Source organism: Octopus sinensis, linkage group LG8 (assembly GCF_006345805.1).
Source record: "Octopus sinensis linkage group LG8, ASM634580v1, whole genome shotgun sequence".
NCBI classification, from domain to species: Eukaryota; Metazoa; Mollusca; class Cephalopoda; order Octopoda; family Octopodidae; genus Octopus; species Octopus sinensis.
The window spans coordinates 25,166,221-25,191,734 of NC_043004.1; the positions used below are offsets into that span (position 1 = coordinate 25,166,221).

Consider the following 25,514-nt stretch of genomic DNA (forward strand, 5'->3'; position numbering starts at 1 on the left):
CCTCCTCCTCCTCAACAACATCAACAACAACAACAAGAGCAAAACCTGTTACCTCATCAATAGCAGCAGCTATTGGTACCGCCTTCTAGACAGCTCCGGAAGTGTGGGAGTTTCTGCATTGAGGTATATAAAACAATATTCTCGGCATTGAAATTAGTTGCCTTTACTCACTCAAAAACAGAAACAAGACAAGATAAACATAGAATATTCCAGAACAGACGAGTGAGATAGGCACAACATACTAGTCAAGTAGATTAACTACATTCTATACATGATAAAAGATTTTTGTACTTCAGAACGAAAAAGCAACTCAAGAAAACAACCAAGGGATTTCTGAATAATTGAAAAATTACTGTAGAATACACAAATAACTTATATATCATATATATATTTATATATATGTATATAAATACCTCAGTAATAGACCTACAATTCGACTACATTCCACGCAGTAAACATTCACATTCTTTTGGAAAGCAACTAAAGATTTGAAACAAACTAGAGAAAAGGAAGAAAATAAAGCAGTGAACAACCGAGAAAGCGAAAGGGAAGAAAATAGAAGAATAAAAGGTGAGTAAAGCAATAAGCATATTGAAAAGGAAGACAGAAAGGTTGAGAGAGCGACAGAAAAAAAAACGGACGAGAGAGAGAGAGAGAGAGAGAGAGAGAGAGAGAGTGTGTGTGTGTGTGTGTGTAAGAGAGAGAGAGAGAGTAGGAGAAAAGGAAAATAATACTGTGACAATAACAAATAGATTTTCTTAAATTGCTTGTCTGTATGAATTGTACGTTGTTCTGCTAACGAAGAAACGAAAGAGTATAAATAGCTGTGCTTATGTGACATTGTTGTTTTTTTCTCTTTTCTTTTTTTTCTTTTTTTTTTCTTTTTCTTTTTGAAATCTTTTTCTTGACAGCGAAAATAAATGTAAACATACCGGTAAAGAAAGGTGTCGAGTGTGTGACACATAACACGTTCCTGTTCATTCATCACGGAAAAATAAATGACATTTTGGTATTCGACACACATGTTGTAGAGTGTTATGAAACGGTGACGTGTGTGTACGTCATAATAGATATAAGCACGTGTATCGGTATTTACTGCAGCACTTACAATAGACAAGCCGCAGTTTCGAATTAGTAAATTAAAACTTAAAACTTCTAAAGGGATTTTCTCCTAAGTACATGTGTGCGTGTCTATATGTGTTACATACATACATACATACATACATACATACATACATGCATACATACATATATACATACATACATATATATATATATGCCGGGCGAAATGCGTAGCCGTATTTCGTCTGGCGTTACGTTCTGAGTTCAAATTCCGCCGAGGTCGACTTTGCCTTTCATCCTTTCGGGGTCGATAGATTAAGTACCAGTTACGCACTGGGGTCGATGTAATCGACTTGATCCGTTTGTCTTTCCTTGTTTGTCCCTTCTGTGTTTAGCCCCTTGTGGGTAGTAAAGAATAATATATATATATATATATATATATATATATATATATATATATATATATATATATATATATATTATATATACCGGAGTAAACACATAAATGTGAAACAAGGTGGAAAAAAGAGTACTCAAATACCAGTGGTAGAGTAATATGCTTTATTTTAAGCAGCAGAAAATTCAACAAAATCTGTTACTCTGAGTTTCTCGTTGCCGTTCATATATATATATACATATACATATACATGCATATATATACATATATACACACACATATACATGCATAGATATACATATATATACACACACACATACATACATACATATATATATATATATATTCAAAGAAATTTCAACTTTGATCTTCACGTTTATTTACAATCGTTTTATTTACAATCTTATTATATATATTATATATATATTTATATGTATAGAGTGTTGGGTGTGATGTACAGAATTGAATATTGATAAAAAAAAGTCGTCGGAATTTTGGAAAAAAAAACCTTTTCTTCATTATTATTAGCGCTTTTGTTCCTCTCTAGAACCTGTCAAATACAAAATTGTATTTGACAGGTTCTAGAAAGGAACGAAAGGGCTAATAATTATGAAGAAATAAAAGGGGTTTTTTTCCAAAATTTTAACTTTTTTTTTTCAAACTTAGGTAAACTTAGGTATGTTTCGACCAAAGATTGGTCCAGGCCATGTTTAATTTAATAGCACCACCTGATAGGATTATCTAAATCCTGTTTAAGTCAAGTTTTGCTTATGGTCTATTCAAGTAGTGAGTTCTTGTTGAGTGAATTGCATCCAGGTATGGGTGGCTTATCCGGTATTCTTTGAAGAAATCTGTCCAGACTCCGTTATATAACAAATACATACATTATATATATAAATATGTATATATATATATATATAATATATATATATATATATATATATATATATATATATATATATATATTATATATATATATATATATATCATATATATAATATATATATATAATATATATAATATAATATATATATATTTTTTTTACTTGTTTCAGTCATTTGACTGCGGCCATGCTGGAGCACCGCCTTTAGTCGAGCAAATCGACCCCGGGACTTATTCTTTGTAAGCCCACTACTTATTCTATCGGTGTCTTTTGCCGAACCGCTAAGTGACGGGGACGTAAACACACCAGCATCGGTTGTCAATACATATATACGACGGGCTTCTTTGAGTTTCCGTCTACCAAATCCACTCACAAGGCATTGGTCGGCCCGGGGCTATAGCAGAAAACACTTGCCCAAGATGCCACGCAGTGGGACTGAACCCGGAACCATGTGGTTGGTTAGCAAGCTACTTACCACACAGCCACTCCTTTTTTTAAAGTTTCAGCTCAGAGCTGCGGCCATGCTGATGCATCACCGTTTTGCGCTACACTGTTATTACTAGGAGCCTCCTCTAATATGTGGCACTTGAAGAATGGAGTTTGATATACCTACCCTGATTTGCACCTCTTGCCGTGAGGTAGGCTCATCTGGGACTCTCGACAGGAAGAGGTCCAGCAACGCTATAGAAATACATACATACACACACACACACACACACACACACACACACACACATATAATAATATATATATATATATTATATATATTATAATATATATATAGATTAGAGAAAAAACCCACTATTATGTAATTCAAACATGGCTTCCGTATGTGTACTCACGCGTATGTCTATATGTCTATACTTGTGTATATAGACTGAATAAATGCTAAATTTCTGGAATATTCCGCGGAAAAGTAAAATATATTATAAAACATATAACTAGATCACAAAAAATACAAAAAATGAAGAAACAATATATAATAAGTATATTATATTATATTATATACTATTACTTATATATTGTTTCTTCATGTTTTGTAGTTTTTGTGATCTAGTTATATGCTTTATAATATATTTTATATTTTATATATGATTTGGTTTAAGTCTATCATTGTGTGAATTACATAATAGTGTTTTTTTTTCTAATTTTTATATATTATATATTATATTGTGAAATTTGATTTAATACTAAATTGAATTTTTCCCTGTAAGTTTGGAGATATTATTATTATTATTATATTATTATTATTATTAATTATTATTATTATATTATTATTATTATTATTATTATTATTATTATTATATTATTATTATATATTATTATATATTATATTATTATTATATATATATGTATATATATAATATATATATATATATATATACATACATTCATACATACACACACACTCACACACACGCACACATAATTCTTTGACAGGAATAGTATTGACTGTGACTTCGAAGTCACTGTCGATACTATTCCTTTTAAAAATAATAAATATGTATTATGTAAAAGATATTGCGATCCTTTAGTTTAATGTAAAATTATTTTGGTCGCACCTTAATATAAAAACAAATAATATACAAATAAATAAGCAGTGAGCGGACAGGAACGTTAGCACGTCGGGCAAAAATGCTTACCGGTATGTCGTCTGTACAACGAGGTCGACTTTACCTTTCATCCTTTCGAGGTCGATAAAGTAAGTACCTGTTGAGCATTGGGCGATGTAATCGACCCCTCCTCCAAAATTGCTGGCCTTGTGCCAAAATTTGTGACCATTATATCATATGCAAATATATATTATATATTCCTATGTATATGTGTATGGTTATATATAAAAGATATATATATATACTAGTATCTATCTATCTACATACATGCATGCATGCATGCATGCATACATACATACATACATACATACATACATACATACATACATACATACAACATACATACATACATACATACATACATACATACATACATATATACATACATATGGATACTAAGTATCGAACAGCGAACGAAGATATCGTTATCTGCTATTATTACCAGGTCATGTGCTTATGTTTAAATTCCATAATTAGCTGGTTCTATTTAGAATTGTCTTTTGCCCTTTTTTGCTTGAAGCTTCTTTAAAATTATAGCTTGTGCTTTCGTAAAATAAATCATTGCTTTTACTGAGTTTGTGTGTCAATACTTTTATGTTGTTCTTTGTGACATAGACCAATACATAAGTGTATTTAAACCATGCTTAAATATACGGCAATATGATGACGAATGGAGACTAAACGATTCGAGACTTTGCGTTTTACAAACAAAAAACCAAGGAAAATAAGCTATGGAGATGTGTTTAACATACACGAAGTATTCCCACTGACATCCTGTAACGTATAAAACAATCTAGAATATGAGCCGTGGTATTTAAAATCGTGACAAGCATTTCAAGTTAGGTATCGAAGAAAATCAGCAATCGATTTCTCGTTTAGTCTAATATAATTGTATTTATATCGTCCTTTTTTGTTCGATTTCAGTGAAAGTAAAACAAAGAAAAATGGCCACTTTTCGAAGATTAACACAGCAGACTTATAAGAAGACTGTATTTTACTCAAACATGCGCAATATATCTACGTCAGCCACAGGACAACAACGAGTAGCAGAGCTTGACGACACATTTATAACGGTTAGTTTGGTTTTCTTTATTTTTAAAGCATTCTTTCATTCATATTTTCAAACGTTACCTAAAAGTAAAAAAAAAAAAAGTGTTTCTATCTGCTTAAATTCGTAGAAACTGCGTGGCGTCATAGTTATGAGGGATGTTTAAAGAGTTTTGAGACTAACATGAAATGACACATACAACGAAGCTACACGAAGAAGATAGCCTCTGTGCAGCGTATAAGCTATTGGGAAACACTCAAGAGATTAAGACTCTGTTCCTTAGAGCGTAGGCGAGAAAGATATGCCATAATATACATCTGGAAGATCCTGGAAGGACTTGTCCCAAACTTTGGCATCGAGAGTTACACAAATACTAGAACTGGGCACCACTGCATAGTGCCAAGGACTCCAAATTTGCCATCAAGATATAGGACAAGATACTGCGATAGCCTGGGTTTCAGATGTTCACAGCTCTTTAATATCCTCCCGAAGGACCTGAGAGACCTGCATGGGGTGGATGCGGATGTCTTTAAAATAAAGCTGGATCTCTTCCTGTCAGGTGTCCCAAATGAACCAGCTTCATGGCAGGAGGTGCAGATGAGGGCAGCTGCATCAAACTCTCTCATGCACCAAATGTCAATTGCTAAAAAGCATTCGTAAAGTAAAATTATGTAGCAACACCAAATGGCGGTGCCCCAGCATGGTCACAGCTCGTGAGCTGAAACTAGATGAAATGAAATGTATGTTTATATGCATATGTATATATATATATGTATATATATGTATATATATACATACGTATATATATATGTGTATGTATATATATGTATATATATATACATATGTATATATATATATATATATATACATATATGTATGTGTATATATATGGATATATATGTATGTATATATGTATATATGTATATATATGTATGTATATATATATGTATGTATGTATATATATGTATATATATGTATGCATATATATATATGTATATAAATATATGTATATATATATGTATATATATATATGTATATGTATATTATATATGTATATATATATATGTATATATATGTATATATATATGAACGTAAATATATGTGCATATATATATGTATATATATATATATATATAATACATATATGTATGTGTATATATATGGATATATATGTATGTATATATGTATATATGTATATATATGATGTATATATATATGTATGTATATATATATATGTATATATATGTATGCATATATATATTATGTATATATATATATATGTATATATATTATGTATATATATATGTATATGTATATTATATATGTATATATATATATGTATATATATGTATATATATATGAACGTAAATATATGTGCATATATATTGTATATATGTATATATATATATATATATTACACACAAATATATATATGCATGTATACATATGCGTGTCTGTATGTTCATTCATACACACACGCGCTGGCATAGACAGGCATACACCCATATCCACACGCATACACAAACATGACTACTCAGATTACAGTAATATATACACATTTTCTTTCAAAAGTCACAATAATATCTCTGTCGGCGCGTCCCCTCAGAATCTAGGTTGTATATGTCGATCCTTATCTGTCTAGAATTTCTGTCTAGTTTTCTTATGAGACTATTTATTACTAACGATCGCCTTTGGATCCGAGGTTTCGTGTTACAAATACTAAAACAAAACCGGTTCAGCTGCTTCAGAATTCAATAAAAATAACGATATTATGGGGTATAGTTATAAGGCCAGTGGTTAAGGTGTTTCGCTGTATTCCTAGGATCGTGGTATGATTGTTGTATCATGAGGGGAATTACGTCCTGAAGGCATTTCATTTCACTCAGCTGGAAATAATTACAAGCCGGGTGCTGGAGTACCCGTCTCTCCCCTTACAGTAGAACACTCTGGATGTTTCTCAAGGTGAGGGGCTGAGGTGGTTGAAGAACCAGAGACGGGCCAAGAGTTAGGGTCTGTGTCTATTTACTACTACATATTCACTTAAAAACAATTAGCGAAGACCTGGTTATTGCTATCTGTATATAGATGCATGTATAAATGCATGTATATAGATGCATGTGTGTATGTATGCATGCACGTATGCATGTCCGTGTGTATGTATGTGTGTATGCATGTATGCATGTACGTATGTACGTGTGTGTATATATGTGTGTGTGTGTATGTATGTGTGTGTATGTGTATGTATGTGTGTATGTGTGCATGTATGTGTATGTGTGTATATGTGTGTATGCGTGTATGCATATATGTATGTGTGTATGCATGCATATATATATGTATGTACGCATGCATGCATACATGTATGTACGCATGCATGCATACATGTATGTATGTATGTATGTATGTATGTATGTATGTATGTATATATGTATGTGTGTGTGTATGTACGTATGTATGTATTACGTACGTACGCACAATATAAACAGTGGCTGTTTACTTCGAAGAATTTCGACGATGATGCCTTCTCAACATAGTCTATGTTAAAATGAAATTTCCGTCGTATAGGGCAGTGCTTCTCAAACTATCTGATGTAGCGTGCCGGCAGTTTTTTTTCCAATGTGCCGGGGACCGGTAATATTTCTTAGTAATATTAATTTATACAGTAAACGATTTATATAATGAATATAATAAAAGTTGACAAATTTTAAAATCTTTTATTTATTTTGTAAACAAATCATACAATATTGCATAAGCATTTTATAATGTTTCTTGCTTTTCTGGATCTCCGTATCCCTGAAATCCAGTTCGTCCAGCATGATTTGTAATGGATCGGTGCTCACTGCTTTCAGTACGGTGTCGTCAGCGAATCTTAGATGGTTAGTTCAAATGAATGACAAAACGAGAAGCAAAATTGATGGGTCGTGTCAGGGTCTAGTCTACAACAATAAATCTAGATCTATTTGAAGCGTTTCATGTAGTGGAAAAGGAAATGCTTCAAATAGATGGCATCTGTGTGAATTGAGAATTCTCAAAATAAAAGAGAAAATTTAAAAAATTAAGAAAAGCAAAAAAGTATGTAATAAATATCCTCATTTCGAATCAAAAGAAAAAAATGCAAATATTTGAGACAAAGCGTGGATTGGTTATTTTTTAAGAAGCAATTGTTATATACATTTGTGTGTATGTATGTATATATATATATATATTTGTTTTTTGTGCTACAGGAATGTCCTATGAGGAAAACTTTGAACGTTCTCAAGACATATGCTTCGGAAGAGCGAGCGAGCAGTAATTTGATTGGACGTCCATTTGAAGAGATACCTGGACCTAAAGGGTTGCCAATCTTAGGAACGCTTCTCGATTATTTCAAGAAAGATGGCTTGTCCTTTACAAAAATGTTTGAGGTTAGTTTGAAATTTATGGCAAATTCGTCACGGTCGCAGCGCTTTCATTGTCGCCGTCTTCCTTGTTATCATCGACATCATCATTATCATCATCATTATTGGCGTCGTTATCGTCATCATAAACATCATGACGTTGATGATCATGATCATGTTATCGTCGTCGTCGTCATCTTCATCGTCGTCGTCGTCGTCATCGTCATCATCATCATCATCGTCATCATCATCATCATCATCATCATCATCATCATCATCATCATCAACAACGTCTTTTATCTATACTACACCAAAATAGAATGCAGTTGCCTAACTTTATGTCTAACTTTAATGTGCCGTTCTATCTCCGTCTCTTTCTTTCTGCTGTTTTAAATGTCTATATTCCCGTGTGATTCTATTTCTCCCTTTACTTTTCTGCCAGAAGAACATTATAGAATTCTTCTCGAGGTCCACATTTTCCATACAACATATTAACTTAGAATAATTTAAATTATTATACATTGATAGTTTAAATTCGTCTGAATGAATCTAAACAACATTATAACCCCTGTGTTCAACGAATAGAATGCAAAAACGAGTTAATATGATTTCATCTTATTTTTTTTCTTCAGGCATACAACAAAAGAGCACTAGAATATGGTCCAATATTTCGAGAACAGATCACAACAGTAAAAACAGTAGTAATAAGTGATCTAGATGAATATAGCAAAGTTATCAAAGCTGAAGGCCGCTTCCCAAATCGACGAGAAATGGAACCAATGATGTACCACCGTTATCAACGAGGAATCGATCTTGGATTAATCAACTCGTAAGAAAATTTATTTAGTTCATTACTTATCTATTTACTCGAATATAATGCTGTCTTGAATATAATATGAGCTCCCGCTTCTGTACCTAAAAATCGATAAAATATTTCATCCTCTTATTTTTTCCACACGAAGTATAGTGGCAATACGTATACATGTATATATTGTGTAAATATTTTATACACTTATTTAATCCTACTGTTTTGCATTAAAGTTCTTGCACTGTACATGAATATATGTGGTAATCGCGTGCTTAATCCTTGAAATAATTTCTAAAAGAATATTAGCCTAAAGCCAGTCTTAATTATATTAAGCAAGAGGGGATCTCCTTAGATAATCTTCAAGACAGTATAGTGGCTTAAATAAATGTAGTTACCATAAATAGATTTATTTAAGCAATCATACGGACTTTCACTGGTTTTCTTCTGACTTTGGATTTTAGTTAATATCCAGGTAGTCTCCTAAAGATAGGATTTTTTAGTCTATCTCAGTTCATTCTATCTTGTTAGTATTTATACATATCTTATTAACATGTAAGAAGAAAACGATAGACTGCGAAGTGGACACCATACAGAGAAACAAACTCTGACTTCGTAAATATCATTTTCTTATCTCTAACCTATTTGAATACATTTCTGGAATATCTCTCCGATTGTAAATAGGCTATCCTTTAAAATGCATCTTTTGTTTTATGCCTAGTAGTCAGATAAAATGGCCGACATTACTGGATGAATTATGTTTTTGTTTGGTCAACATGGAAAGAAGGCAGTACCTATAATCGTTTAGAAAGCCACCGATATTAGTGGGAATGAGGAAAGAAGTTATATTCAATCTGGAGACTTGGTCCGAATATTTGCAACATAGAGGTGCAAAGTGCCAGGTAGTGGTGTTAAGCAGGATGGCAGATTAAGTTTGCTATCCAAGCAAGTCATGACAGAATTTGAATTCTAAGCGTCTAGTGCAGAAACAAATAGTGCAATGTATCCGGTTCGATTTTATCACACTTCCACCAATTCAATGCTCCGGACTGAAATTTTTTTATGGATCCCTAAAGAATGAAAGCAAAGTTGACCTTGGCAGGATTTGAACTCAGAACACGGTGATTCGAAACAGATTCTGTGATACATTCTCTATTCATAGCTCTAATGACTGCCATTTCGCCTTTCTTTTTTTAGAATAATGGCTTTTTATGTTGTTCAAAATTTGACCGGCTTATGCACAAGGGAAGTAGTGTTCTGTTCCTGTTCTTTGAGAGAACTTTAAGAAATGAGTTGGTTTCTACTATGTATTGATAATCGCTGTATTTCAACCGCTTTTCTAATGCTTAGAATGTATATGTTTGTATATATATATTGCGTTGTTCTAGTCAACACTGCTGACTAAAAGAAAAAAAAAATCATCGAAATCTTCGAAGTTGTTTTTAAAAGCAACCATTTCTTTATGTATGTTGTAGGCAAGGCGAAGAATGGCACAAATACAGATCAGTGCTGAGCCGAAAACTTCTTCTCAGTAAAGAGATACAGCAGCATTGTTCAGCGATGGATGCAGTTGCCAATGATTTCATCACCAGACTTGACTTGTTACAACAGTCGGAAAATGGAGAAGTGCATAATTTAGAACATGAAATTTTCAAGTGGTCTATGGAGTGTAAGTATTACGTTACTTCATACGGTAGAGGCAATAGGTGTTGATAATGATGGTGAGAATGCTGAAAGAGCTTGATGTGATGCTGATTGTTATTTAAAGGGGCTTATTCTATAACCATCCTGACATTCTGTTTAGGACTAGAGTAACCACCTTTTAAAAACAAGGTGGTGTGAATTGAGGGAATTCGGTTGCAGACTGAGCGATCGTGTAACAGCTCCTAAGAAGTGGTAGTTGGTTGTGATGGCTGCCGCTCTTCAGATCAAACCAAGGAGACTTTATTTTCATTGGTTTCTCAAATTGCTGTTATTATCAGTCAGTCTCAAATCCTGACAGACGAGTCGCCGCTATTCGGTGATTAGGCGGAATTTGAACTCAGAATGCAAGGACCCGGAACAGATACCACAAGACACTTTTTCTGACCCTTTAACAGTCTCGCCAACGCGCCGCCCCGGATCATATTATCTTTTTTTTTATCTATACCGAATTTGCAACGTCTCAAAGTCTAAAAGTTAAATTAAGCAGTTGAATAAATAATGGGATTATTTGACGACAAATATTCCAGTTATTTAACCAACTGAGCACTTTGCTCATTGAATTAGTTAATATATATGATCAAACACAGACTGGTGTTAGTCTGCGTCAGCAAGACTTGGACTATTTCGTAAAATCGATAATAAAAAATATGTGCCGTGTGGAATGGAAAATCCAACGCTTCTGACAGTTCTTCTTCAAGAAAAAGTTGATAGAAGAAAAATTAATTTCTCTCTTTATCGATTTTGCGAATTAGTAAATAGCTGTCTATTTCACAGATACTTGTACCCTTAACTTAATTCTCAATCAGAATCAGCGTCATCTTCTGTATGACCAGGCTGGAGCAAACTGTCCGTACTGAAAACAGAAACAATCGATTCTATATAATAATTAGTATTTTGAGAACGATTTACACCAGAAGTACCGAACAGTTATTTGTGACAGCTTTTGCTTTTTACTTTTTAATTTCTTCGACTTTATTGAATGTGTAAACATAAGCATCAGTTAATATATATATATATATTATATAATATATATATATATATTATATAATATATATATATATATTTATTTATATATATATATATAATATATATATATATATATATTATATACATAGACAAATATACTCAGAGTAGACCCATTCAGCTATATCCGTGATCTAACTTCCGTTAAACACTGAAGAAAGTAGAATCTCCCTCTCAACTCTGACCAGTCTCTTCTAGTGGTACTTGAAAAAGTTTGAGAGCTTGATTAGAAAGGAAAATACCTGTTTTCAAGCCTTTCAGATGAGTCCATCACAAAACATTTTTCACTACACTGACCAGGCAGAGGAAAGGTAGCCGTCGTTTCTGCTAAAGAAAGGTGGTGGATTGATTTTTCAATATAATATCGATGTTCGGGACATTGCTTTTCCTAGTTCAGTTATTTCTATGATTCTAAAAGGTTACCCCTTACATCAGCGGTTATCTATATACACATATAACAACTTATTCAAACAGTGAAGTGAGTGGGTCAATTCAATTATTGTGTAAATAACTAATTGTGGTTTTAAAATATGACAGAGTGAGGACACCCAAAAATTTTAATTAATAAACATGAACAAAATGCAAAACAGAGTAGGGCAATGAGCCTGATCTTCGGTGTTACAGTGATAACTATAGACATTAGCAAACTATGGTTTAAGCGTAACACCTAGATACTAGCACGGGTACATGCTTATGCATACACACACACACACACACACACACACATACACACACATGCGCACGCACACACACACACATGCACTTATTGTGTGAATAAATATTGAGTGGTGGCGTGATAAATTAAAAGAATGACTATTATTTTTATTATAGCCGTCGGTACGGTACTTTTTGAGGAAAGAATCGGCTGTCTTGACCCAGAACCACCAAAATTAGCTTTGGATTTCATCGCTAACCTGGTCGGCTACTTCAAGCTGATGCAGCCGTTGATGTACAACGCTCCCATTTATAAAGTATTCCCTACCAAACAGTGGAACCAGTTCGTGAGTTTTGCAGATAATGTGATGAACATAGGAAAAACTTTTGTCGAGAGAGTAAGTTTTAAATATTTCACATGTTATTGTTTAACCCTAGGTCAATCCTGATTGAGTTGATGTATGAACAAAATAGCGAAGAGACATTCCTTCTTATTTCAATTTTTTAATCGACGCTGTTTCTTCAGCTAGGGCAGAGACCTGGTTAATATCTTGAGAAAGTATCTAACGCAGAATATAGAAATATAGTTATCGTGGATATTTGATTTAAAATTTACTTGACAAAATGGGATAATTTTCTTTAGATGATGAGATGCGACCGTTCCTTGTGCTACAAAGTTTACGTGTCAACACGAAATATGGATACTTGAAGGTACACAAGCCACATTATATTACACGAAGGCATAGGAGGCATGCTATATACTTTGTTTAGATTACATATTTATTTTTTATTTTTGTATATCAGTACGACAGAATACCTCGTTAGCGTATTACTATTGTGGAATGATGTATTGCTTATATGTCCTTCTTATCAAGCAGTTTAATATACTTGTACGTAAATCTATCAGCATACATATCATGTATGAACTGTAAAACGCATGCACACAGACACACACTCTATGCTCACCCAATATATATGTGTATTTTTTCTTGAATTTCTTTGCTAGAAGCTAAACAAACTACAGAAAGAGATAGAAGACGGCAACGTCAATAGTGAAGAAACCTCAAAATTTCTATCCTACTTACTCACCCAAAAATCCTTGTCTCTTTGTGAAGCTACTTCATCTGCAGTTGATCTTCTCAGTGGAGCTGTAGAAACCGTAAGTATTTCTCTATTGCTTATTGTATTTTATCACTATTTATATAAAATAAATTTGAGTTTATGAGTTTTCGACCTCTCAAGTTACATAAGGACCCAAAGACATTTGTCTAAAACGTCAAAAGAACAGGTGACCAAATTTTTTTTTGTAGAATTACGAGTTCGCACCTGGTTCACTTCCTCTCCCACATACCTTATATAAACCACAAAGCAAGAACAGATATTTTGGTATCACTTGATTTCACATTTTGTGTTTCTTAATAGTGAGAAATTTGGGGATTTGGAGTGTTAGCTCCTTTTTCTAGCAAGTGGTATTCCGGTACCCTACTTTATATATATATATAAATATATATATATATATAGAAAATAGTAAAAAGTGAAAAAACTACAGAAGGCTTGTTTTAAAAGGTTAAAAAATATATATTTGAGTCATTATGTCAGAAGAATGTTATAAATTTTTTTCATACAGTGACATAGTTTTTGAAGAAATTACCGGTTTCGTTTTAACTTTTCAAATTTCTCAAAACTATGTCACTGTATGAAAAAAATTTATAACATTCTTCTGACATAATGACTCAAATATATATTTTTTAACCTTTTAAAACAAGCCTTCTGTAGTTTTTTCACTTTTTACTATTTTATATATATATATATATATATATATATGAACTACAGATAAATATAGGGCGTTGTCAATCTAAACTAGCAATTTCTTTTCGAGTGAACTTGAGTTGTGGATTGACAGAAACGGTAGGCTGTCATAAAATATGTTGCAGTATATAGTTATGGCCTTTTAAGTTTATGAGTCACTAAAGTCAAGTTTCTCATTACTCAAATACATACACACATACATATATACATGCACACATACACACATACAAACACTTGCTTCGAATTATGAAATAGAAGCAGTTCTGGATTAAGATCTTTATTCATAGGACATGCTAAACGTATGTATATCGTCGAAAGGTCAGAGGCATCTGGGGCTGTTTCAAAGAAAGAACCCTCTATAGACGTATTGTGTTAAAAAACACAAAATATTTCAGAACTAGACAAAACAAAATCGTCCCCGAAGCGACCGCCAGAGTGATAAATGCACATTTCACAGTTTTTACAGATTTTTAATATATATATATTCTATTGAATTTTCTTGCAGACGTCTAACTCCATAGTCTGGGTATTGTATTGTCTTGCTAAAAATCCACAAGTCCAAGAAGAGATATACAAAGAAGTATGTAAAATCGTTGGTCCAGGAGAGGAACTGACACCTGCGAAACTTACCAGTATACCACTGGTGAAAGCCTGTCTCAAGGAAGCTCTTCGGTAAATATCTTTTACTAGTAAGACCAGTAGAAATTCCACGAAATGGAAAAAATTAAGAGGACCTATTTAAGAAAGAAAGGGTTATTTGCATTTCCATAGCCTTCATATTCTTGACGTTCTTCTACATTCATTTCCTCACGTCCCCGTCGATGTTGTCTTTTCCCTCTTTTTATTATATCTTCTCATTGTTCCTCTCTGATCCGTGCACTATATCAGGCGCATCCTTTCTCAGGCAGCTTGCAACCGTATTTCTTGTGAATCCAGATTTTAGGCTAAATTAATCCCTACAAACAAATATCAATTTTTTTAAGCGAGCAGGCAATAAATAATTAGACTTATGCATATAAGATGGTCGCTATAAAATATTAGCTCAATACAAAAAAATGCTTTTCAATATCAACAAACCACCACCGCTATCTGCCTCTCTCTTTCTCTCTCTCTCTCTCTCTTTCTCTCTCTCTCTCTCTCTCCCTCTCTCTCTCTAAGTATAACTGCCTCCCCTGTCCATCTCTCGCTACTTTTCCATTCTGCTAACCTTTTCCTCACGTAATAAGCATTCCTTCCCCACCCCACCGCACATCGTTAATACTTCTCTCTCCCTCTTTTTCCCTCGTCGTCTTTTTCTCTCGTTCTTCGCTTCTACCTTCAACTGACCACGTAACACATTAAGCGCAAGTGTATTAATATTAATCACATTTCTCTACTTCTCCCTCTCTTCTTTCTTCACTTCTCCCACCCTCTCTCTTACTCCACCCCTCACTCACTCCACCTCTAACTAACTAATGTATAACAGGCGAACGAACAAGCAGAATATTATATAGATTATCAAACAATTATTCTTCTTCATTCATTTTTAAACAAGAAAACAAGGAGCATTATCATCCTTGGGCCCCCACACACATGTACATGTATGTATATGTATGCATATGTATGTTTATGTATATATTTATACGTTATATACATATGAGTGTGTATGTATGTAAGTGTACACCGTACAGGTCAACAATTTGGGGCAAGGGATCAATCGATTTATTCGATGCGTGCTACAAGTACTTTATTTCATTGAAATTGGGAAGGATGAAAACAAATTTGGCTTCGGTCGGGTCTATGAAGAAATTCGAATCTGTCCTCCTAAATATCCTAAAATGATATCAAACAAAAGACAAGAATAATCTCTGGCAATAGAGAGAATGACGGGTTTATGTGGATGCTAGCTCTGCTAGAAATAGCAAACAAATATCCCTCAAATCACACACTACTGTCGATGGAGGAACACGCTAGATAATGCAGTTTAGTCCCTAAAAAGTAATAATAAAAATGACGAGAGGAAAGTTAGCTTCTTAAACATAGGAGTTCTGGTTAACATTTTGTCTGTCCTACGTATCGCATCTAATGCACAGGACATATTTCCCTGGTGTCTATGTACCATACGTGATACACACTTCCAAATTTTTCAATCACTTGAGTAATTTGAGACTTACGAAACGAAAGCTTTCTATTATGTAGATCGTAAGAAACGAGGGCTAACTAAAAATTTGAAAACAAGGACGGACAGGCAGGGGAAGACAAAGGGTTAAATATCAAACCGACTGATATACAAGTAGGGGAAAAATATGTTAAAAACTTACAACTATAGTATTCACGGGAAAAAGGCGTTCTAGAACCTACTTAGTAATTTAGAAGTAGGCCTACTTAGTAGTTTAAAAGTTTCTTAGCAACATGGGAAGCATTAAATACTAAACTTTTGCTGACGTCTACAGTTGCCATTTTTGTGGGAGAAATAGATGGAATATTCATTGCGTGTGTTTATGTACGTATGTATGCATGCGCGTATGTGTGTGTGTGTGTGTGTGCATGTGAGTGTAGTAGGAGGAGCACACACATTTATACACATATACACACACAATCATTTATATGGGTGTGTGTGTATGTGCGTGTGTATATATATATATATATATATATATATATATAGTAAAGGAAAATAAGTTGGCTAGCAGCAAGCTGTTTCGCCTCATACCGAAGGAATTAGAAATGGCAGTCAAAGACCGTTTTTTCCATTTCTATAAGTGGAGATTCCAAAAGCGAAGGCCCTTGCGGCTCACATACACAAAACCGGAGTGGCAAATATACGAATTCAGTCACTTACCGTTAATAGCGAACACGGTGTTTCTGGATCACAAACAGGGGAGTTTGAATTCCGTCATCAGCGCTATATTCGTTAGCTTTATCAAATGCCACCAGCCCTCACTTCTGACCCAGCGACATCAGATAGTGGGGGGAAGTGCGCAGATGTTAAAACCAAGTAACGACTGGGAACGTAAATATATATATGTATATGTGTGCGTATGAGTGTGTATGACTCAGCTTCACATTTTCAAAAAAGTGTCGTAGGTGTAGAATACGTTTATATCATCAGATACTCGAAGTCAGATTAAAAGTATTTTACAGTTCTATATTTAAGAGATCAGGAATTATGTACATTATTTACATTTGACGGATATTTGTTCTCATCTTGTTTGTTGTTAACACAACGTTTCGGCTGATATACCCTCCAGCCTTCATCAGGTGTCTTGGGGAAATTTCGAAACTGGGTTCTGATTCCTAAGGTATTTTTCGATATTATTATTATTATTATTATTATTATTATATTATTATTATTATTATTATTCAGGTCACTGCCTGGAATCGAACTCGGAATCCTGGGGTTAGTACCCCGCACTCTTAACTACTATGCCATATGCCCGAGCGCGGGCTATTAACCCAAACATTCCGAGTTCGATTCCAGACAGTGACCTGAATAATAACAACAACAACAACAACAATAATAATAATAATAATAATAATAATAATAATAATAATAATAATAATAATAATAATATCGGAAAAAATCCGTAGGAACGAGAACCCGGGTTCGAAATTCCCTCAGTTCACCTGATGAAGGCTGGAGAGTTCATCAGCCGAAACGTTGTGCTAACAACAAACAAGATGAGGACAAATATCCGTCAAATGTAAATAATGTAAATAATTCCTCATCTCTCAAATAGAGGTATATCAAGTTGTTATCCAATATAGCTTTTCCCTCTTGACGCATGCTATTTTTGTCACAGCCCTCCGCACCTTTCCACATTACACCCCACTCCCATCCCACTTACACTCCAAACTACAATGTGAAACAGTTCAAACAGAATTCCAATATGAGTGCCTCTTCGTGGTCACTCGACGTACAAGAAATAATGATCAAATATCCCTCAAAATCATACCCTAACAAGTTGGATAAATGGGGAAAAAATGGGAAACAGCTGGAATGTCATAGGTCTGTCCGATCAGAGTTGAGCCGGAGTCAAACCTCCTCCTCCTCCTCCTCATCATCATCATCATCATCATCATCATCATCATCATCATCATCATCATCATCATCATCATCATCATCATCATCATCATCACATCATCATCATCACCACCACCACCACCACCACCACCATCATCAATAACATTAAATCAACATCCATTCAGTTTGTAAAGCTGTATAGCAAAATGAATATTTCAAAGATTTATTTAGTTTGGTGAAAGCGAACGCGGAAGCAAATGTAAGAAAGGATTCTTTAAATATCTTGAAAAATTTTTCAATCATTATTAACATTACACAGAGTAATATTTGTCTGTCTTTATGTGTATCTTACAACAGGATTTACCCCATCACCTTCGCCACCAGCCGAGTTACAAACAAAGATATAGAAGTATGTGGTTACCATATTCCAGCAGGTGTAAGTATTCATTTCTTCTTTCCTGGGTTATTCTCACAAGATTTTTAACCAACTAATGAAAGTTATAGCTAGTTGATATGTTGCTGACTCATTTCGTTTAGTGTTATTGAAAAAGGCACCGAAGTCTCAGCGACTCAGTCCGCCTTACTGTAAGTAGATATCACGTGGAGGTAGAGCATACATCTATGAGCATGGGGCATGATAAATGAGCATGGGGCATGATAAATAATAGATTATGCTTTGATAGTTTTGGAAAGGGACGGGCTTTACTATATCAGGTATCTGGCTCTCCTCAAATACTTCACGAAAAGACAGAGTTAGTATAAAACCTTTAACGATCTGATTCCAAAACATTCTTTCTAGAAACAAATGATATAATGGTTTGATTCCACCTCGAGATAATTATATGATACAGTTTCGATACTCAATTGAAGATATCTTAATAAAAGTAATAAAAAAACAATATGAACGTTCGAGACAACGAGGGAACCCCTCATGATTGTTCGACCTACCAGGAATAGAAGCAGAATCTTTCTCATATTTTACTATACCGTCTTTTAAAAAAGAGTGGAAGGACGCATTATATAATGTATACTGAGATAAACTTTGATAAGATTGGACGGTCTGGACAGGGTAAAATAAATTCTTATTCATCATGAACCAGTTTTTATTCTTCGTTAAAGCTAATTTACGTGACAAATGTTGTTAAGGTTTCGATTACGTGGAGATTAACAATTCCATTTGCCTGTAAATTTTAGACCATTATGAGTGATTAAAATAAATATGGCAAAAATCTGTAAAACAGCGGGCCAAATACTTTACAGGATCTAGTGAGCATCTCTGTATTGTGAATTCAAATCCCCGTCGCGATCGACTTTGTCATCATCGTTCAGCGATCGATATTATAAAGTATGAGTCAAGTACTGAGAGTCGATATAATCGATTATCCCCAATACTAAAATCTGTGAACTTGTTCCTATGTTACAGATCTATAATATCGATTAATTAATTAGGGTTGTAAGCTAGTAGAATCGTTACTGCGCCGAGAAAAATGCTTAACGGTATTTTGTTCGTCTTCGCGTTTTTCGTCTACCGAGGTCGACTTTGCCTTTCATCCTTTCAGGGTTGATAAAATAAGTTCCTTTGAGCACTAAGGTCGATATAATCGACTTACCCTTTCCAGGAAATTGCTGGCCTTGTGCCAAAACTTGAAACCAACATTAATTAATCAATTAAGGTGGCGAGCTGGTATAATTTTTAGCACGCAGGCTAAAATGCTTAGTGGCATTTCGTCCGTCTTTACGTTTTGAGTTCAAATTCTACCGAGTTCGACTTTGCTTTTCATCCTTCCTGGGTCAATGAAATATGCACCAGTTAAATATTGAAGTCAATGTAATGGACATACCCCCTCCTCCGAAGCTGCAGGCCTTGTGCTAAAATCTGAAACTAATGTTAAGTAATTCATTTATTTATCAACAGACCCATGTCCAGTGTAATGTGTATGGTCTAGGACGCAACAGTGACGTTTTCCCACAACCACTGGAATTTCGCCCTAAAAGATGGATCGGTAATCGTTCTGACAACAATGGCAAAGCCCTTTACAATCTAACATGGGGTCATGGACCCCGAATGTGCATTGGTAAGTAATTCTAGGATTTGTTAACAAGATTTTCGATTTTCCTTCAAAGTTGTGATATTAAGATTTCCGTATTAATCTTTTTTCTAAGTACAAACTTCTCTCTCTCTCTCTCTCTCTGTTTATCTATAATATATGTCTTTCTACATACACACACGCACACACACATACACATATGTGTATATTTGCATGTATATGTATGTGCGTGTGTGTGTGTGACTGTGCGTCTGTGCGTGCATGCATGTATATGAAAGTAAGTATAAATGCATGCATGTATGAATTAAATAGTTCAAACGATAAAGACAATGAAGCAAATTAAGATTAAGAAGAAACCCGGCCCCACCACCGCCATCACTCTCCCCGTTACCCTCTCCACTATCATCCCCCACGACTACATAAATAAATCGCAATTGGTATTTACCAGAACATTAAATAGCGTTTAACTTGGTTGAAAGCATTTTAATTTCAAACATCTGAATATCATAAATAACTATTTAAACTTGAATGCCTGAAAATCTGTATTAATATATCTGTATGCAGGGGAGGGCGACGAGCTGGTAGAATCATTAGTATGCCGCGGAAAATGCTTTTCTGAGTTCAAATTTCGCCGAGGTCGACTTTGCCTTTCATCCTTTCGGGGTCGATAAAATAAGTACCAGTTGAGCACTGGGGATCGACGTAATCGATTTAACCCCACTCCAACCCCGAAATGGTTGACCTTGTGCCAAAATTTGAAACCAATATGAATGCAAAGTGACTGTAAAATTTCGATACATATGCAAGAATGCATATTTTCAATAGTCGCAGGTGTGGCTGTGTGGTAAGAAGCTTGCCTCCTAATCACATGGCTCTGGGTTCAGTCCCACTGCGTTGCACCTTGGGCAAGTGTCTTCTACTACATCAGGCTGACGAAAGACTTGTGAGTGCATTTGGTAGACGGAAACCGAAAGAAGGATCGTCGTATATATGGGAGTTACCGCACAAGTAAAAGTATCTAAAATTGCAGAAAAAGAATCTGAAAATGCAGGAGTCTTTTAAAAGTATTTATTAACTTAACCGGTTTCACTTATTTAAAAAGATTTTCAAAAGTAAGGTATGAGGCTTTGTGTATCCGCTGTGATGAGTCAAAAAATATTTTACGTAAAAAAACATTCAGATCAGGTAATAAATTGTTTTACAGTGATAAGAAGATAAAAATTAGTTTACATAAATATATCCAAATCAAGAATACTCTTTGACAAGATGATAAAACGTGTCTGGTTTGTCAATCAGTGGGTGATAAAGTTTTAGTCTCACTGTGATCAGATTCCTTTCCTTACATTTTTACTCGTGCGGTAACCCCGCCTCCAAATTTACTTTGTATATATATATATATATATATATATATATATATATAATTTATACATATGCTGGCTTTGTGCCAAAATACGCTGGGGCACCGCCTAGAAGAATTTTTAGTCAAATGAATCGACACCAGGACTTATTTCTTTTGTTAAACCTGGTACTTATTCTGTCAATCTCTTTTACCGAGTCACTAAGTTACGGGGATGTAAGCACACCAACACTGGTCATCAAGCAGTAGTGGGGGGACAAATACAGACACAAAGACACACACGCACATTTATATACGCCGAATCTATAGTAAAAGACACTTTCCCAAGGTACCACGCAGTGGGGCCGAACCCAGAACTATGTGATTGGGAAACACCCCTGCACCTTCTTGTATAGGTTTGCAATAGAACTCTCTGAGAGAACACGTTGCAATGTCCGGAAATATAAAACCATGTAACACTTTAGAGAAAGAAACCTAGCTGATTCTAGCAATAAATACATCTAAGGCAAAAATTTTTCATGGAACTTTAAGATACTACTCTGGATCCCGGTTTTACTATTTTGCTTGCATGGACCCCCAAAAACCTTACACGAACCCCGGTTGAGAACCACTGATCCAAACTTAATGGTCACTCTGAATATTATTTGATAAAATATATCGGCTTTCCAAAATACCTTATATAGTTTCATATTTGTGCCTGTGATTTTTAACTATGAAATATAATTCTTAAAAGTATGTTTATTTAATTTTGCAGGTCGAAGAATAGCTGAGCAAGAAATCTTTATTCTCTTGACGAAGGTAAATATTTTGAGTAATCAATTTAATTCTATCAGATTATATACTCGTTATATACTCGAAATACTTATAAAAAATAATATATAATGAATTACCTATCAATTTCCCAGTGCAGGGTATTTACTACCGTGAACCAAAACTTCTGTAACTCATGTGCATTATCTACAATATATTGCAGAAATATATGAGTTTAGGAAAATTAATTGAAATATTATCGCTAAATTCCTCCTCCTCCTCCTTAGGATAGCAAGCTGGCAGAACCGTTAGTACGCGGGAAAAATGCTTAGAAGCATTCCGTCCGTCTTTACGTTCTAAGTTCAAATACCGCCGAAGTTGACTTTGCCTTTCATCGTTTCAGGGTCGATAAAATAAGAACCACTCAAGTACTGGGGTCGATGTAATCAACTATCCCCCTTTACATTATTATTATTATTATTATTATTATTATTATTATTAAGAGAGAGCAGTGCATGCCATCAAAGCGACACTGAGGTAAAATATACGAAGCCTACTATACCCATCATGACTACCCGTCTGATAAGGGTACACTAGGCACATGCATCACAACCATATGTGCGCGACATGGTGATCGCATATCAAGATAAACAGCACATGACCTTGCAGGTGGAGCCCAGTTAGAATTTTCTTGAGGTCGAGTAGCCCAGCCCGCTCAAAATGTCCCTGAATAAGGTTTGTTTAAGGATGTTGAAACAAACACTCATGTTTCCAAAGGTGAATTATCCAAACCCCAAAGGATTCCTCTCAACACATGGCTATGGTGCTTCCCCCACTATTTCTGCTCGTGATCAGAGATGCACATATCGTCAGCCACTAAGGTCAAACAACTGACAAGCAAATCTGTGGTATTGAGAAGAATATTTGCTGTAGCCCAGCTTCTATACCAAGACAAAACAATGTATATGATAATACTTCCAATCAGTTAAGATGAAGGCAGCAAGCTGGTAGAATCGTTAGCAAGCCGGGCGAAATGCTTAGCAGCATTTCGTCCGTCTTTACGATCTAAGTTCAAATTCTACTGAGGTCGAATTTGCCTTTCATCCTTTCGTGCCGATGAAATAAATACTAGTTAAGTACTGGGGTCGATAAAATCGGCTTAACATCTTCCTCAAAATTGCTGCCCTTGTGGCAAAATTTGAATCCATGTAATTATTATTATTATTATTATTATATTATTATTATTATTATTAAGAGAGAGCAGTGCATGCCATCAAAGCGACACTGAGGTAAAATATACGAAGCCTACTATACCCATCATGACTACCCGTCTGATAGGGTACACTAGGCACATGCATCACAACCATATGTGCGCGACATGGTGATCGCATATCAAGATAAACAGCACATGACCTTGCAGGTGGAGCCCAGTTAGAATTTTCTTGAGGTCGAGTAGCCCAGCCCGCTCAAAATGTCCCTGAATAAGGTTTGTTTAAGGATGTTGAAACAAACACTCATGTTTCCAAAGGTGAATTATCCAAACCCCAAAGGATTCCTCTCAACACATGGCTATGGTGCTTCCCCCACTATTTCTGCTCGTGATCAGAGATGCACATATCGTCAGCCACTAAGGTCAAACAACTGACAAGCAAATCTGTGGTATTGAGAAGAATATTTGCTGTAGCCCAGCTTCTATACCAAGACAAAACAATGTATATGATAATACTTCCAATCAGTTAAGATGAAGGCAGCAAGCTGGTAGAATCGTTAGCAAGCCGGGCGAAATGCTTAGCAGCATTTCGTCCGTCTTTACGATCTAAGTTCAAATTCTACTGAGGTCGAATTTGCCTTTCATCCTTTCGTGCCGATGAAATAAATACTAGTTAAGTACTGGGGTCGATAAAATCGGCTTAACATCTTCCTCAAAATTGCTGCCCTTGTGGCAAAATTTGAATCCATTGTAATTATTATTATTATTATTATTATTATTATTATTATTATTATTATTATTATTATTTTTTATTTTTTTAATTTTTATTATTATCATTATTATTATTTCCCTCCTCATTCGTTCTTGAATACCCAAGCTAGTTTCCAAGAAATGAAGAAAACCCCCAAAATATATTAAAATGGCATGTTATATATTTCATTTTTTTCTTTCTTTTTTTTTGACTAGATTATTCAGAATTTCCGATTGGAATACCACCACGAAGATGTTCAGCCAGTTCTTAACACAGTTATGACACCAGACAGACCACTTCTATTAAAATTCGTTCCACGAGATCCAGAAAACCAGTAATTTAAATGAATGAATCAAAGTCAAGAAGCGCAAAACCTGTGATATTTTAATTGGCCAAAATATTTATTTTTGTTTTTAGTGGGTAAGACGGACAGAGGGGTGGGTCATTATATCGTATCTATATTCTTCTATAAAAATTAAAAAGAAAAGAAAAAGTAATTTAACAAAAAAAACAACAAAAATACAAAACAAAAGAAACAAAATACAAGAAACAAAAACCTTATTTCAACCCAGGTGATTATTTTCTTTAAATACTCAAGTTATGAACACACAAATATACATACATACATGTGTGTGTGTGTGAGTGTGCATGATGTACGTATGCATGTATATATATATATATATCTATATTTATAGATTTATATACAAGCATATGTGCATCATGCGCACTCACACATATGCATAATGATATCTTATGGTATATGATATCTTACGGTATCCAATATATGTGCGTTAAGTCTGGCCATTGCGCAACATAGTGAACGTAGTCAAATGAATGTTCGTAAGGATATTTGAATTTGCTAAATGAACGAACTTGTGTTTTGTGCATAGTGTCCGTATGTGTGCGAGCATATTGAGTATACTAGAATACAGTATGTAGATCATCGAATTTGAGAGCTATGTGAATGAGCGATAGGAAGAAAAATCCCTATGAAAAGTCACGAAAACAAGGAAAAAAAAACTAAAA

General features: G+C 34.5%; 1 protein-coding gene across 1 annotated transcript; it reads left to right on the top strand.

Annotated features, from left to right (window-relative positions):
• The first annotated feature begins 460 nt into the window (after window positions 1-460).
• Window positions 461-24,924, top strand: LOC115215208 (cytochrome P450 10-like). The gene is made up of 12 exons (XM_029784416.2): window positions 461-570; window positions 4,880-5,028; window positions 8,225-8,404; window positions 9,010-9,206; window positions 10,658-10,851; window positions 12,741-12,961; window positions 13,570-13,722; window positions 14,878-15,044; window positions 18,730-18,808; window positions 20,288-20,447; window positions 22,532-22,575; window positions 24,704-24,924. The coding sequence occupies exons 2-12, from the start codon at window positions 4,900-4,902 to the stop codon at window positions 24,824-24,826; spliced, it is 1,647 nt and encodes a 548-aa protein (XP_029640276.1). The 5' UTR covers window positions 461-570; window positions 4,880-4,899; the 3' UTR covers window positions 24,827-24,924.
• The last annotated feature ends 590 nt before the right edge of the window (window positions 24,925-25,514 follow it).

Bases quoted from the DNA above. Each gene is read 5' to 3' on its own strand.
- LOC115215208 (XM_029784416.2), top strand. From the start codon at position 4,900: ATGGCCACTTTTCGAAGATTAACACAGCAGACTTATAAGAAGACTGTA. The intron at 5,029-8,224 runs GTTAGTTTGGTT...TTTGTGCTACAG, and splicing joins TTGACGACACATTTATAACG to GAATGTCCTATGAGGAAAAC. The intron at 18,809-20,287 runs GTAAGTATTCAT...ATTTATCAACAG, and splicing joins GTTACCATATTCCAGCAGGT to ACCCATGTCCAGTGTAATGT.